This window comes from Enhydra lutris, unplaced genomic scaffold (assembly GCF_002288905.1).
Source record: "Enhydra lutris kenyoni isolate GAN:26980312 unplaced genomic scaffold, ASM228890v2 scaffoldscaffold19, whole genome shotgun sequence".
In the NCBI taxonomy this organism is placed as follows: domain Eukaryota; kingdom Metazoa; phylum Chordata; class Mammalia; order Carnivora; family Mustelidae; genus Enhydra; species Enhydra lutris.
Window position 1 is genome coordinate 2,327,776 of NW_019154103.1, and position 16,573 is coordinate 2,344,348.

Sequence of the window (16,573 nt, forward strand, 5' to 3'; positions counted from 1 at the left end):
CAGCCAGATCCAGGGCACATGCTTGTCCTAACCTTCTGGGTGGCCCTCAGCTTCTGTCTGGGGAACCAGAGCCTCAGGTCTCTCCAGTCACCTCCATCTCCAGCCTAGGTATTCCTTTGTGCGGGAGCAGAATGGAGACTTACCTGCACTTCCATTCCTTACCCCCTCAACGAATCTTCCTCCCTGTGTTTCATTATCACAAATGTTTGGGGGAGGTGGGGGAGGACCTTTTTGTTATTATATATGCTTATGTGTTTGAATCTGCTAATGCCTCAAATATTTACAAATGAGCAGAATCTTTGCTCCATACACAGAACTTACACATGATTTTGGTTTCACCAGAATTGGCTAGATTCATTCCAGAGAAGGATGGCTTATTATTCTGCACCCCCCGCCCGTTATAGAATTAGACTTTTTCATTTCAGTTTTATGTTAGATTGGGAATACACTCAATGTATAACAATAAAAAAACATAAATAAGGTAAAAAACTTCCATTTGTTTGTAATTCCCCCCAAGGAAGGACAATCTTGTTAACATTTTGGTTCATTTCCTGCCTTTTAGACTTATAACAGTATCGTCGCAATGAAATTTTGTTGGTATTTAATGTGTGACACTTGTATCTCTGTTCCGTGTTGGTATAGACCTTCGATAGTTTGTTATCGTAAGTGTGATGTTTCTGATGAGCCCTCAGAGGGGCACATTGCCATCCAAAAGTGAGTCTTTAACAAATGCTTTCTGATATTAATTATGCTAATGTCCCAAGCAGGTTGGCCCAGTGCTCTGGTTGGAGGAGTATTGAGCTAGATGCTATTGCCCAATTGTGTGACTCTGGGGAAATTGCTTCCTCTCTCTGGTTCAAGGGTTGGGCTAAACCATAAATAGCATACTAATATTTTTTTAAAATATTTTATTTATTTATTTGACAGGCAGAGATCACAAGTAGGCAGAGAGGCAGGCAGAGAGAGAGGAGGAAGCAGGCTCCCTGCTGAGCAGAGAGCCTGATCTGGGACTTGATCCCAGGAACCTGAGATCATGACCTGAGCCAAAGGCAGAGGCTTTAACCCACTGAGCCACCCAGGCACCTCTCAGTACTAATATTTTAGAAGTATCTGCACATTAGCATATCCCTTCAGTGAAAGGTTAAAGTGGGTGATTTTCTTGTGATTTTGTCTTTTTCTTTGAAACACTGTTATCCTCTTGGTAAGAAAATGATTACCCCAGAAAGAAATTTAACCATTTTTAAATGTAAAGTTCATTGGCATTAAGTACATTCACATTGTTGAGCAACCATGGCCACCATCCAACTCCAGAACTTTTCCATCTTCCCAAACTGAAACTCTGTATTCTTTAAACACTAACTCCCTATTCTCCCTTCCCCCCAAGTCCTGGTAACCATCATTCTTCTTTCTTGTCTCTATGAACTTGACTATTCTAGTATCTATTGAAATCATTTTTTAAAAATAATTAATTGTTGCCTACTAATCCAGCATGTGGATTTACCATAATTTATCAAATGAATCTCCTAGTGAAACATGCAACTTCCTTTCAGTTTCTCACTGTTAAAAATAACACTGTAGTGAATGTCCCCTGTACCTATGTAAAAATATGATCTTGGGGCGCCTGGGTGGCTCATTCAGTTAAGCGTCTACCTTTGGCCGAGGTCATGATCTCAGGATCCTGGGATTGAGCCCTGAGTTGGTCTCCCTGCTCAGTAGGGAGTCTGCTTCCCCCTCTTCTCCTTCCCCCTGCTTGTGTGCTCTCTCTTTCTCTCCCTCTCCCTCAAATGAATAAATAAAATCTTAAAAAAATTTTTGAAAAATAAAAATGTGATCTTAGTCTATCTTCCCTTATGCCCATATAGGACACCTCTGCATTCCCTGTGTCTTTTGATTATGCAAGTTTTTTCCCCTCCTTAATGTGTTTAGATTACATTTTTGAAATTTCTCATGGCAGAGGCGGCAGACTCCTTTGCATGTTGCTGCTGATCTTGGCAATGTGGAACTGGTGGAAACCTTGCTGAAGGCAGGATGTGACCTGAAGATTGTTGATAAAGTAAGTTCACAGTCTTCACCATGTTCAGTGGAGATGGTCATGAAGAGCTCCCTGTTGTCTGTAACCCTTGAACAAAGTAAGTTCACAGTCTTCACCATGTTCAGTGGAGATGGTCATGAAGAGCTCCCTGTTGTCTGTAACCCTTGAACGGCAGCCTTACTTAGCACACCCCTTGTGAGTCGGACACACATGAGAGAAACCGTGTATCCAAGCAGTCAGTAGAACATCCTGATTTTGATTGAGTTGTGTAGGTAAAATATTTTACCCTGAATAATAAAACAGGTATTTTTAAAAATAAAATTATTTATTAATCTTTGGGAAAGATGGTAGATTCACTTGGTCCAAAAATTAAAAAACATAATCAGTAAAGGTTTTACAATAAAAATGTGCCCCCCCCCCGACCCTAGTTATCTGGGTTCCACACTACTCTGGCCATACAGATCTATTGTCAAAATTTCTTTGTTCTTTCCAGTTTCTTTACACATAAATAAGCAAACATAAATATATTATACTCTTACCATATCACTCCATCCTTTTTACATTGTGGTGATATACTTCTCCATGCTATCCTGCATTTAGCTTTTCTTCTTTAAGTATATAAAGTGGAAACTGTCCCATATTAGTACAAGGAGAGTTTCTTCATTCTTCTTTATACAACAGACTGTGGCATGGACATGTCATAATTTGTTTCGTTCTCAGTGGATGGGCATTTAAATTGTTCCTAAGCTTTTGCTGTGACCGAGCTGCAGTGAACAAACATACACATGTCTAAACTTGTTCTTACTTAAAAATTCTTTAATTGTAAAATAAATATAACATAGAATATATCATTTTAACCCTTTTTCAGTGTATGGTTCTGTAGCGTTAAGTCTATTCACACTGTTATGCAGCCAATTTCCAGAACTTTTGCATCTTGCCAATCTGAAACTCCAAACAGCAACTCCTTGTTTCCTCCTCCTTCCCCAGCCAGCCCTGGCAACCACTGCTCTATTTTCTGTTTCCGCGAATTTGACTATTCTGGGTACCTCATGTAAATAGAATCATACAGTGTTTGTCATTTTGTAACTAGCTAAGTTCATGCAGCATAATGTTCTCAGGGTTTATCCGTGTCGTGGTGTGTGTCAGACTAGCCTTCCTTGTAAGGATGAATGATACTCCGCTGTGTACAGAACACATTTTGTGTATCCTTGTATCTGTGGATGGACATTGGGTTGCTCCCACCTTTTGGGCATTGTGTAGACTTGTTTTTAAAAGAAAGACAACTTCGTTTCTCTCAAGTAAAGCAGTAAGCTGGGCTCCATGTCAGGAGGATTGCAGGGTGGCCATCTGCTAGGTTCCAGTTTACTGAAAAGCATAAACACAGGAGACTGAGGTGTGGCAGTCCTGTTAGGTGCTCACACACGTGCACCTCGTTTCACTCCTCACATCTCTGTGAGGTGGACAAAATTATCCCAGTTTTGAAGAGATTTCTATGATGTCAAGGGTCATGTGCACAGTAAGATGTAGAGCCAAGCTTCAAAGCCAAGGCTGCTTGGTTGTCCAGCGCTTTCCCACAGCTGTGAGCAGAGCTGACTGCTTCTGAAACTTGCCGCTTTCCCCTTTCTTGTGTTCACCCAAACTCTTCATTAGCTCCACACGTCTTTAATTCCTAGTGCATGCGGGGTTCACCCTATGTACTCTTTCAGAATCTTTTTTTTTTTTTTTAAGATTTTATTTATTTATTTGACACACAGAGATCACAAGTAAGCAGAGAGGCAGGCAGAGAGAGAGGAAGAAGCAGGCTCCCTGCTGAGCAGAGAGCCCGATGCTGGGCTCGATCCCAGGACCCTGGGACCATGACCTGAGCCGAAGGCAGAGGCTTTAACCCACTGAGCCACCCAGGCGCCCCCAGAATCTTTTTTACATGTTACATTTGTGGGACTTGGAGTAGTGATGTGTTATTTTACTTTTCTCTAGAGGTCAGTTTTTTAAGTTATCATGAAAAGTAATACAAGCCTACTGTGCATGATCTGGAAAACAGAAGCATATGGAAGGAAAACGCAACCACCCAGAACTCGTCACATAGGTGGCATTCTACCACTTTCACCACTGCGGCTCCTTACCATCCCTTAACATTTAGCTTTGGTATTAACATTTCACATTTGTATTTTCCTGTGCTTTCTCGTCCCACTTTATTTCACTTTCTCATTAATACTTAACTCCTGTGGGACACCCACCCCTTATGGGTAAAGACTCTGTCGCATTGGGAAGGGAATTCAGGCTGGGTCCCCAGTGCTCGTGGACTGGGTGTCCTGGTAAATACCATCAGTGCTGCAACTTGACTCATAATTTGATTTTCCCGTTTTTCCCTTCTCTGCCTCCCTCTTTCTTCTCTAGGCCTGGCACATGGTTGGCCCCCAATACCTATTTAATTAATAAAAACTACCTTTTCTAATTACTCCCACAAGTTTTACCAAGGATAAATGTTGTAAGAGTGATTCAGACTGTGGATGGGAAAAAGGAGCCAGGGTTTGGTGTGAATGACTTTCCCAGAAACCTGTTCTCTCAGTCTGAGGTGTCCCCAAGCTCCTGGAGGGCTTCCCACACTCAACAGCAGTTTTATTTGGGTTTCCCCTCCAGGGCACACTCCCTGGGAGGGTTTTCCTAGGTATTTGGTAACACTGGCTTCAGAATGCTGCATTCCCACAGAAGGCTAATCATGGTGATTCCAATGGCTTCTTAAGCCAGAATTTAGGTAGCATGCAATGAGAGACTTGCTAACTGCCTGCACAGTACACTTCTTCCTAATTTCATTACTGTGTCATTTGACTAGAAACTGGTAAATGTCATCTCTGACCTTCTGGCCCACCTGGGTGTTATCACCTTCACTAACAGCCGGATCATTTGGGTTGGTAGGAGTTGCACTTGCTCAGCCATGTGAGGGAATTAGTGGGATAAATTGCTGGATCCTTAAGCAGAGAAGCATGGGTTGCTAAGAACTTTTTCTGGGGTTATTTCTGACATTCATTTTGATTATTTTCAGGACCCCTGAGCAAATTTTTAATGTGCCATTTAAAAAATAGATGAAAACCACCATCTTTTGCTTAGGGAAAAAAATGTATAGATGTGTAGATTGTGCACTGCATAAAATCTAGGGGACATTGCTTGTAAAGCTGTGTGCTGTAGCTTTGAGCTATATCCATCTTAACAAAGGTGTGCCTCTTGTAATTTGTAAAAGATACCAGATGGGATCCCAGGCCACTCATGCCCAAAATCATGTTCAGAATATCCTTTATTGCTCATTCCATTTGGTTAAGTTTCCAATCCCTCACCCTTGATTAGAGGCCATATAATAGAGAAAAATTCTAGATAGGAATCCAAGTGATCTGAATTCGGTACTATGAATTAGTAGTTTTGTCATGGATGCTATTATTCTCTTTTTTAATTAACATATAATGTATTATTTGTTTCAGGGGTACAGGTCTGTGAATCATCAGTCTTATACAATTCACGGTGCACACCATAGCACATACATTCCTCAATGTCCATCACCCAGCTACCCCAGCCCTCCCACGACCCTACCCCCCAGCAGCCCTCAGTTAGTTTCCTGAGATTCAGAGTCTCTTATGTTTTGTCTCCCTCTTGGTTTCATCTTCCTTCATTTTCTCCCTCCCTTCCCCTATGATCCTGTATCTTATTTCTCAAATTCTTCACATCAGAGAGATCATATGAAAATTGTCTTTCTCTGATTGACTTATTTCACTTAGCATAATACCCTCTAGTTCCATCCACATTGTTGCAAACAACAAGATTTCTTTTTTGATGGCTGCATAATATTCCATTGTATATATGTACCACATCTTCTTTATCCATTCATCCGCCAATGGACATCTTGGCTCTTTCCATAGTTTGGCTATTGCGGACATTGCTGCTATAAACATTGGGATGCACATGCCCCTTCGGATCACTACATTTGTATTTGTATTTGTAAATACCTAATAGTGCAATTTCTGAGTCGTAGGGTAGCTCTATTTTCAACTTTTTTGGGAACTTCCATACTGTTTTCCAGAATGGCTTCACCAGCTTGCGTTCTCACCAACAGTGTAGGAGGGTTGCCCTTTCTCTGATGAATGCTCTTATTCTTTTTTTTTTTTTTTAAAGATTTTATTTATTTATTTGACAGACAGAGATAACAAGCAGGCAGAGAGGCAGGCAGAGAGAGGAAGGGAAGCAGGCTCCCCAATGAGCCGAGAGCTCAATGTGGGGCTCGGTCCCAGGACCCTGGGATCATGACCTGAGCCGAAGGCAGAGGCTTTAACCCACTGAGCCACCCAGGCACCTGAATGCTATTATTCTTAATGAGATCCAGCAATTTCTGTCCTTTACCTACTCTCTACAACACATGGCTTCAACTTCTTGGTCTAAGACGGTGTTCCAGCTCCTGCCATCATGTCAGCATTCCACTCAGGAGGAGGAGGAAAGGAAGGAGAATAACATCCTTCCTTTCTTTAAAAATACTTTCTTTCCAGAAGTTGCATTTGCCACTTCTATTTATATACCAGAATTTAGGTCACATATTTAAGTGTGAGGGAGGCTAGGAAATGTCTGGAGTGGCCAAGTGCCTAGCTAGAATCGGGAGGTCTCTTCCCATAAAAGAAGGAAAAGGCTATTGGGGGAAGGAAGCATGGCATATTGACCAAAGTCTCAACCACAGGTAGAGTCAGTCCTGAGGAAAAAAGTGTGTGATCATATTATTTATTTGCTGAGGACTCCCTCGTGCAGTGAGCCAGGGGGGACCCCTGGGGATCTTGGAGACATGTTTGGGTTCTCACTGATAGAGCATGTGTAAAATATCATCTGCTGATGGTTGGTCCCTAAACCCAAATCTTTTCCCCTGCCCTGTTGCCACAGCACCTGACACTTTCAATACCTAGCATCTCTTGAATAATTACCGCGTGGCATGCACAGTCCTAAGGGCTTGATATGCACTATCACATTTACCCCTCACCAGTACACCATGGGGTTCTTTGAGACCTAGGGAAGCCAAGGACTGGCTCAAGCTCCCAAGTGCAGGGAAGCAGTTGGATCAGGATTTGAATGCAGGTCCCTCTGTTCCAAAACTCGAGCTCCTAAACACTATACCATACTGCCTGACACTTTCATTTTTAACTTTTAGCAAGGGAAGACTGCCCTGGCCATGGCCTCCAGGAGCAACCACAGCCTTGTTGTGGACATGATCATTAAAGCAGAGAGATACTATGCCTGGAAAGAGGTAAGGAAGCATGATGCCAGCTTAGCTGTGGCTCTTCTGCAACCACCATCTTCTTATGGGTAGTGTGGGGTTTGTGTAATTCTTTTTCTGCTCTAATGGGAGGGCCCTGGTCAGTGCAATTATAACAGTCCCTTTGGCCTGTGCTGCTCCATTCATGGAATGAACAGCTGCTGCTTCCTCCCTTTGCCAGCATCAGTAGTCAGAACTGAGGTGTGTAGAGCTCATTGGGCTAAGCAGGCTGGTCCGGGCTAACGGGCTTAGCATGCTTGCCCTGCATGGTTGGCTCCCAGGTTGTGCCCTCTGTCACGGAGTCTCTGGCTCTGCTACTTTGTGGAAGTTCTCAAACCCACATTCTAATGAGTGATAACGAAGTTTATGTTCATGGCTCTGCTGTTTTCTACACACCCCTTTCTGGCTGTCACTCAAGTGTCCTATGATAGTCACAAAAACCTTATTCATTTTGAGGAAACAGACGACTTGACTCCAAGACATTCTCTGTCCCTTTTTTCATTATTATTTCCTCTGATAGCTACCACACATGCAGCTTCTCAACAGCAGGCCTTCCCTCCAACATCAAAATCTAAGCCCTCAGGCAGGATTTGCATTATTGGGCAACACCTTCAGTTTCTACTTTCGCTTTCGGTTGTTTCCATCCTAAGCTGAATGGCTCCTCCAGTCTCGTAGATTGGTGCCAGAATTCAGGTCTTAACCCTCATGTGTTTACCCTGAGGAGACTCAGGCTGGTTTGCTGTCTAATTTATCAATCTGTGAAATTTCCCTTAAATCTTTAAGGCAAAGTGCATTGATTTGCCTCTTCCTTGCTCACAATCCTGTTTAATTGGCTCAGGGGTCCTGATATATATATTTGGATGATATGACATACATGTCATTTAAAGGCCACACCATCCTCTTCGAACTTTTCTTACTTGCCTATAAAACAAAACATTTTTGTGACCATTAGAAATGCTTTCTCTCTCCTCCTCCTACTTGATTTCTATTCCTCCTGCTCCTTCATTTTCTTCCTCTTGGCCTTAGCTTCTTTCTCATTTTCTTAGATCATCACTGTATTTGATTGAAGGAAACTTTCCCAACTTCCACCTTTTCTCTTGCTTCTTAAATGACTGTTTTCACATTTTCTTTGAAAATAGAAATAGTCATTGGTTCTATTTTTAATGTTTTTTTTTTGTTTTTTGTTTTTTTTAATTTGACAGACAGAGATCACAAGTAGGCAGAGAGGCAGGCAGAGAGAGAGGAGGAAGCAGGCTCCCTGCTGAGCAGAGAGCCCGATGCGGGGCTCAATCCCAGGACCCTGGGACCATGACCTGAGCTGAAGGCAGAGGCTTTAACCCACTGAGCCACCTAGGCGCCCCCTATTTTTAATGTTTTAATGCTGCTAGCATTTTTAGATTCTTTTTCCTAGAGGAGAATAAACTACTTTCCACCAAATGAATAAGCCCTTTTTCCTAACAAATCTTTAAGATGTGAGAGTTAGATGAACTTTGAGAATCCTATGCAATACATAAATGGATAAAGGAGACTCTCTGAAATGTGAGCATTGTTAACCTTAATGACAAGTGGGGACAGACATCTGGAGTGGGAGGAAGGCTTGTTTTTTAATATATATTTTTAAATGTTTTAAACCAAATTTGTTACTTAAAGATTTATTCATTTATTTTAGAGAGAGCATGTGGAGGGGAGGGGGAGGGGGAAGGGGAGGGAGAAACCCAAGCAGACTCTGAGCTAAGGGCGGCTCAGTTCCAGGACCTTGAGATCACAACCTGAGCCAAAACCAAGAGTCGGCCACTTAACTGACTGTGCCACCCAGGTGCCCCTATTTATTACTTATTTTAAGTTCACTTTGTTCATTAAACAAATCTATCCCCTGATTTTTTTTTAAACCAAATGCATTTATTATTATTTCAAATTCTCTTTGTATATTAAACAAGTTTCTATTCTGGCCTAATATAAAATGATTCCTAATAAAGAACATCAAAGAGAGGACTGACATTTCCTCTCTTGTATCCATCATTAAATCCAGTGGTTAAGAGGCAAATGGGAAGCTTCCTAAAATCTGGCTCATGCTATTTTAATTTCCACCAGTTTTGGCACGTGATACTCCTACAAATATTTCAGTGTTTGGCAGACAAACTATTAATGCTTCCATGAACTGTTGAAAAAGACCTGGGCTTTCCAACTTGATGACCCTTTCCTTTGGAATCCTGAAGGACCACCCAACCCAATCCTGGAATGCAGAGCATGTGTGTTTCTCAAAGAACTAAAAATGCTGTGGTGCAAAGGTTGATGCATTTTGCAGTTCTTCCCTCTACCTTGTGGTGTTTCAGATTTTGTTCTTATTGGAATCCTCATTGTTTCAGGAGAGGGAATGAAGAGAAAAGGAAAAAGTGAAGGGGCCACGGCTCCCATGGCTTCCAAATTTGTTGGATCCCCCACCCTCAGCCTTTCCTCTTTCAGGACTCCCTGGGAGTTAGGCACTGTGGGAGTAAAGCTAAGGTTGGGACAGAGAAGACCCTGTATTTTACAACCTCTGAAACAATTACAGGTAATTTATACCTCCTGTTATAGTCCAACTATTGTTCATAAGTTTCAGATACTAGAGAAAAGACTGGCCTGTTTGCTTGGGTGTGCTTCCCAGGACATTGTAGACCTTCCAGAGGAGCTCACAGGTGCTGTGAAAGACACAAGCTGCTCTGTGACTGGGCTGAGGTACAAGGCCCACCATGTTCTTCCCAGGGGTTTTGACAACCAGGTGTCCATGTCCTCTTATTCCACTTCCTGTCTCAGCATGGACTCCTCCCTTGCTGTTCAGATTATCTTTCACTAAGATTCACTTTTAATTAACAGACAAAAGAACAGGGGAGGGGCACCTCAGCTGGTTAAGTGTCTGCCTTCCGCTCAGGTCATGATCCTGATGACCCAGAACCCCAGGGTTCTGGGATCATGCATCGGGCTCTCTGCTCAGCGGGAGCCTGCTTCTCTCCTTCTGTCTAGCACTTTGACTACTTGTGCTCTTTCTCTCTCAAATAAATAAATGAAATCTTAAAAAAAAAAAAAAGAACAGAGGATACTGGTTGAAAGTAAGGCCTTCAAAGATACATATGTTATTGTGATATTTCCTTAGCTGAGGCAACCCCTCTGTTTTCTTGTGGGGTGAATAAATATCAGCAGGCTGGGATAGAAGCATGTAACATGGCAAAAGCCCTCACGTTTCCTGTGTCAGATAGTACTCAAGCCTTTTATTTCAGACATTTATCTCCATTGTTATCTTGGATGACAAAAATGTCAGATAATACTGACAGCATAAGTCTTGGTTACCACCTTACCAGTTATATCTGAAAAACTGTATACATACCATGAAATAAGGCAATAAGCAGAAAATGAAATCGTCTGATGTAGTTATCTTTAATTTAGCAGCATGGTGAGAACATCAGGGACCCATCAACCAGCTTTACTTTGACATTCAAGCAAGATCACAGTTTGGAGACCAGACATATTCGCAATCTCCTCTGGAAACTGGCTTACCAGCAGCTTAAGGCCAACGAGTGGCAGAGGCTGGCCCGTTCCTGGAACTTTACAGATGACCAGATCAGAGCCATTGAGGAGCAGTGGACAGGTGAGCATGGTTTAGATGTGGGCAGGAAGGAACAGCAGTTCTTCTTGGTGGCAGATCTTCCAAGTAAGTGGTTGGTGCTCACAACAAGCAGCAGACAAGGGCCCAGGAATTGGGACAGTTAGCTTAGGACCACAGAAATTGAGAACTTTGCAAATCATGAACGTTCATGGACTCTGCAATAAACTAAAGTTTGCAAAGGATAATTAACGAGCCATTTGGAAAGTTGGCATTTAGCCTTTAGGGAAATGAAGTTTCCCAACTGAATAGGTGCTAGGGAAGCAAGGACTTAACAGCTTGTCCCTGGGAAAGCAACTTCTTCTAGTGTTCCTTGAGATTATCTTGGGGTGAAAATGTTCATTCTCTAACAAAAGGCTTACTGTTTAGCGCTTCCACTCCAGGAGGAATCCCTTAAGCAACATCTGGGTATAGAATTCTTATAGGATGCAGTCTTGAGTGAGATCACCTATCCCATGAGAGATGTGGGACACAGACTCAGGGCTCTCCCGAGAAGATCCCAAGCCATGGAATCAATTCAGCCAGACTCCAGCTGTCAGAATTAGTGAGGTCAGGTCAGCTGGAGTCATTAGCTTTGCTTTTTTATGATTTGACCAAAACCTGGGAAATACATAAAGTTTATTTGGCATTAACCAACTAATTAGCTTTAAAAACAAGGAAACAGATACTTTTCTTGGCAAAACATTCTATCCAGAGCACTTTCCTTACATGGATATTATGAGATGTGAACAAGTCCCATATTCAGGGGCTGATCTGCATTATTTATTGATTGCTGGGACTGTAGATGGCAAAATCACAGCCCAAGAACACATGCCATTCACACCACATACAAGTAGGCACTTTTTTTTTTTTAAGAGACTTTTTTTTTTAAAAAGATTTTATTTATTTGACAGAGAGAGAGATCACAAGCAGAGAGAGAGAGAGAGAGAGAGAGAGAGAGAGGAGGAAGCAGGCTCCCTGCCTAGCAGAGAGCCTGATGTGGGACTCGATCCCACAACCCCGAGATCAGGACCTGAGCTGAAGGCAGAGGCTTAACCCACTGAGCCACCCAGGCAGCCCCCAAGTAGGCACTTTTAATTGCTAATTCTATGGCTACATTATGGAGAAGATAATGCATCAAAAATGTTGAATATTGGCTATAGTTTCTGAAAAGATTTCTTTTTTACTGTTTTCTCCTTTTTCACTAATTAGGCATTTGGCATCCTGTGACATTTTTAAGAAAATTTAGTTGCCTTCTGGAAATCTCTCTTGACCTAAAGAAATGATTTGAAAATACAGTGTGTCTTCAGAGTAACTGCCAGCAGGATAAAGGCGATTTAAAGTGTTTTAGTCAAACAATGTAGAGTGCCTAGAGTGTGTTTAGCTCTACCAGGTGAGGGATGCAACTGCTCTAGGAGCCAAGGTACATTATTTGGTGGAATTTATAATCTAGTTGGCGTGATAACAGCAACATTCATAATCCAGATACAATCCAGGGTTAATGGTTCTGGCACTAAGGAGTTTGTGGGCTTAATTTTAAACAAAGGAGTGACACGTTGATGGTGCTATTGAAGAATTAGTTTGGCAAGGGCAAGATTAGGAAAGGAACAGGATTCACCTAGGAGTACATTCTTTATGGTTACAGTTCACTGTCCCTGCAACACCTGCTTCTTTAAGTCTGTCCAGCAAGCTTCCTCCCCAGAGCTCAGGCCCTCCTTCTGTGGTATCTGCCTGCTCCCACACACAGAGTGGCTACAACTAGGAGCCTGTTCTGTGTTCTCGTTCTGTTCTGTGTTCTGCCTGTTCTCTCGCAACTCCTGTTGCGAGAGACACATCTCAGCTCAGCACTTCCCCCCCAACATCTCTCAGGGCTCAGGTATTCAGTGAATAATCTTGGTCCAGGGGATGCATACTTCCACCAGAAACTGGAGTGGCAGGCCAGTACACATTTGCTGCTCAAAGTGTGGTTAACAGACAGCAACACCAGCATCTGAGTGATTAAAAGTGCAGATCCTAACCCCAGACCGACTGCATGAGACTCTCTCCATTTTAATAGGATTTCCCATTGAAGTATGCACTTTGTGTGTGAGAAATGGTGGTGGATAGCAGTGCCACGTGAATGCTGAAGGAGAGCTCCCCATCTCATTCCGATTGTTCCTTACCATCGGGCAGGGACTCAGCTGCTTCATGTCTTACCTGCTCCTTCAGTCTGTGCCAAGCACAGCAGGTGCAAGACAAGTGCTGGAGTGAATCCAAACTCTGGTCACCCTAAAGCAGTTCCAGTGAGGGGAACTGGAAGGGCTTTCATCCATTGGTCTTTTTATCTAACAGCCATCAGAAGAGTGAGTGGCAACCACAGTCATACAGAAAATTCAGTGAGAACCAAGATCACAATAAAAAGCATATAATAAAAAGCATGTGGTGTTTTGCCTCTGACTCTATGTACTTGGCACAGGGAAGGGAAGTTTCCGTGAACACGGCCACAGGGCTCTGCTCATCTGGCTGCATGGGACCCTGATGACACAGGCCACTCCGGTCAAGCATCTGTATGAAGAGCTGATACGCGCAGGTTTCCCAGAACTAGCTGGTGAGTTAGTTTTCAAGACAGAAGCTCCTCCTCCCTTCAAATGGTGGGGGGACAGCCAGCAGAAACAATACTGTCCATTAACAGTGGCAGTCCCAATCTGATGAGAGCAGTGGCTTGTAAAAAATCCACAGCTCCTCTGGTGAGTGACTCTGTCAGTACTGAGCCCACCTTAGCCTGGTGGTTCTCAGCATGACCCCCCTGCTGGGGCATTTGAAAAAGTGGGGGAGGATTTCTGTTGATGTGAATGTGTGGCAGGGTGTGGAGGTGTGTGTGGCGTGTGGGGAGCAGGAGAGGGCAGGAATGCTACGCCATCTCATAAAGTTAAAGGAGAGTTTCAAAACTGATTGATTAATTAGGGGGTGTTAAAACTCTCATGTAATAATAACCATTCAAGCAAAATATAGGCACATCTGCCATTATTTTCACTGATGCAGTTTTACCTGAAGCTGAGCTTAAAATGTCTGAATCATACCACTGAGCCAATACTCCATTTCAAGAGATCGTGCATGGATGACAGCTCCTCCTGTGACATTATCTTCATAGCACTGGGATTGTTCCATCTACTTTAAATTTCTGTTTCTATAAGAGTATCTGTAAGAACTCTCAGGGGAGAGTAAGAGGCACTCCCCTGAAGTGGTGCAGGGATGTGCTCAGGAGCAAGACTGTGTGGGTCCTTACTTGACCTCCAGCGCTGACAGCATGTGATCTTGAGCAAGTTCTACACCCTCACAGTGGCAGTTTCCTTCTTTACTAACTAGAAAATTGCCTGTGTCAGAGAGTTGTTGGGGGATTAAGTGAGTCATAGGGCCTGGCACATAGTAAGTACTTAATAAATGTTAGCTTTAATAATAAATGTTATCTTATTTTTTCCAGAAAAGATCCGTCAACAAAAAAACGAAACAGACTCAAGGTCCAAGAAATGTGCAGTTTCATAGATGCCTAAAGGAATTGTATTTAATTGATTTTCCACTCAGCATTTTCCTTTAAATTCAGTCTTCTAATGCCATAAAATTCTAGCAGTAGTATTGATTTTTAACTATGATGATGGTGGTGACAGGAAGCTCTACCAGATGAAAAAATGGTATTAGTACTTTCCAACTACAGAAATGAAAGGTCAGAAACTTTTTTCGATTTTTACTTAAAGCAAATTGTATATGATTTTTGCCTGTCATTTGATGCAATATATGTCTAGGTTTTGCACATCTTTTTTTTTTTTTTTAAATGTTGGTAGGAGCAGCATCCCGGTATATGAAAAATCCAAGAGATTTAGAATAGACAGACATATTTTTTTTTCTTTTTTTCTCTTTTTTTTTGTTGACAGACATGGTTTTAATCATGGTTTGCCCCTTTTATTAAAAAAATTTTTTATAAACACAGAATGTATTATTAGCCCCAGGGGTACAGGTCTGTGAATCGCCAGGTTTACACACTTCACAGCACTCACCATAGCACATACCCTCCCCAATGTCCATAACCCCACCATCCTTTCCTGACCCCCCTCCCCCCAGCAACCCTCAGTTTGTTTTGTTACATTAAGAGTCTCTTATGGTTTGTCTCCCTCCCGATCCCATCTTTTTTCATTTATTCTTTTCCTATCCCCCAAACCCCCCACGTTGCATCTCCACTTCCTCATATCAGGGAGATCATGATAGTTCTTTCTCCGATTGACTTATTTTGCTAAGCATAATACCCTCTAGTTCCATCCACGTTGTTGCAAATGGCAAGATTTCATTTCTTTTGATGGCTGCATAGTATTCCATTGTATGTGTGTATATATATATATACCACCTCTTCTTTATCCATTCATCTGTTGATGGACATCTAGGTTCTTTCCATAGTTTGGCTGTTGTGGACATTGCCTCTATAAACATTGCGGTGCACGTGCCCCTTCAGATCACTAGGTTTGTATCTTTAGGGTAAATACCCAGTAGTGCAATTGTGGGTCATAGGGTAGCTTTATTTTCAACTTTTTGAGGAACCTCCATGCTGTTTTCCAGAGTGGTTGCACCAGCTTGCATTCCCACCAACAGTGTAGGAGGGTTCCCCTTTCTCCGCATCCTTGCCAGCATCTGTCATTTCCTGACTTGTTAATTTTAGCCATTCTGACTGATGTGAGGTGGTATCTCATTGTGGTTTTGATTTGCATTTCCCTGATGCTGAGGGATGTGGAGTATTTTTTCATATGTCTGTTGGCCATCTGGATGTCTTCTTTGCAGAAATGTCTGTTCATGTCCTCTGCCCATTTCCTGATTGGATTATTTGTTCTTTGGGTGTTGAGTTAAGCTCTTTATAGATTTTGGGTGTTAAGCTCATGCATGGTTTGCCACTTATTAACTGTAATTCAAGTTCTCAGATCTTCAGTTCCTTCTTTATAAAATGGGGTAGTGTCTCACTCTTCCACAGCATTGAAGATCGAGGTTGAATGCCGATGAAATGCCTAATTTCATGCCCACTGTATTGAAATCATCCACTGTTATTTATCCTCAGAAAAATTAGTTTTGGAAATTTACAGTTACTGTTGGATTTAAATTACACGTATGTGTAGTATATTGCTTAGAAAAGACCAGTAGTGTATATACCAATGTTTGCTGTTGTTTTTTTAAATCTCTTGGTGATGTAATTACAGGTGATTTTCATTTACTTTGTACTTTTTGATACTTTCCAGGTTTTTTTTTTTTTTGACAGTCAGCATTTAGTATTTTTATAATCTGAGAAAATTATGAAATATGAAATCAGATATCAAGTTATATCAGTTTATCTGCACCTAGTCATTATAATTTAAGGCTCTCCATTTTCAAATTCTGATCTTAATTCTATAAGGCCAGAGATAAAATCCTGAGCAATATCAGTACACTTATTCTATCATGAATTTATGGTTTTACATCTTTGTCTCATGCTGATTGTAAATGGCTCACTTACTTTTATGAATGTTTAAAATAGGTAATATATCCACATGAGTCCAAAAAGTTTTTAAGAAAGGTATTCAGTGAAGAGTCTTGTCCTCATTTGTTCTTCAGTATGGATGGTTTCCACTGACCATGCTACTTGCTCCCTCTT

The 16,573-nt window shown here is 41.9% G+C and overlaps 1 protein-coding gene across 1 annotated transcript in view; it reads left to right on the plus strand.

Annotated features, from left to right (window-relative positions):
• Window positions 1–14,451, plus strand: part of LOC111148457 (ankyrin repeat and death domain containing 1B) — a 63,745-nt gene extending 49,294 nt beyond the window's left edge. Inside the window, exons 11-15 of the mRNA XM_022505017.1 lie at window positions 1,955–2,053; window positions 7,209–7,304; window positions 10,734–10,935; window positions 13,385–13,516; window positions 14,390–14,451. Coding sequence (XP_022360725.1) covers window positions 1,955–2,053; window positions 7,209–7,304; window positions 10,734–10,935; window positions 13,385–13,516; window positions 14,390–14,451 — 591 coding nt within the window. The remainder of the gene's footprint in view (window positions 1–1,954; window positions 2,054–7,208; window positions 7,305–10,733; window positions 10,936–13,384; window positions 13,517–14,389) is intronic.
• The last annotated feature ends 2,122 nt before the right edge of the window (window positions 14,452–16,573 follow it).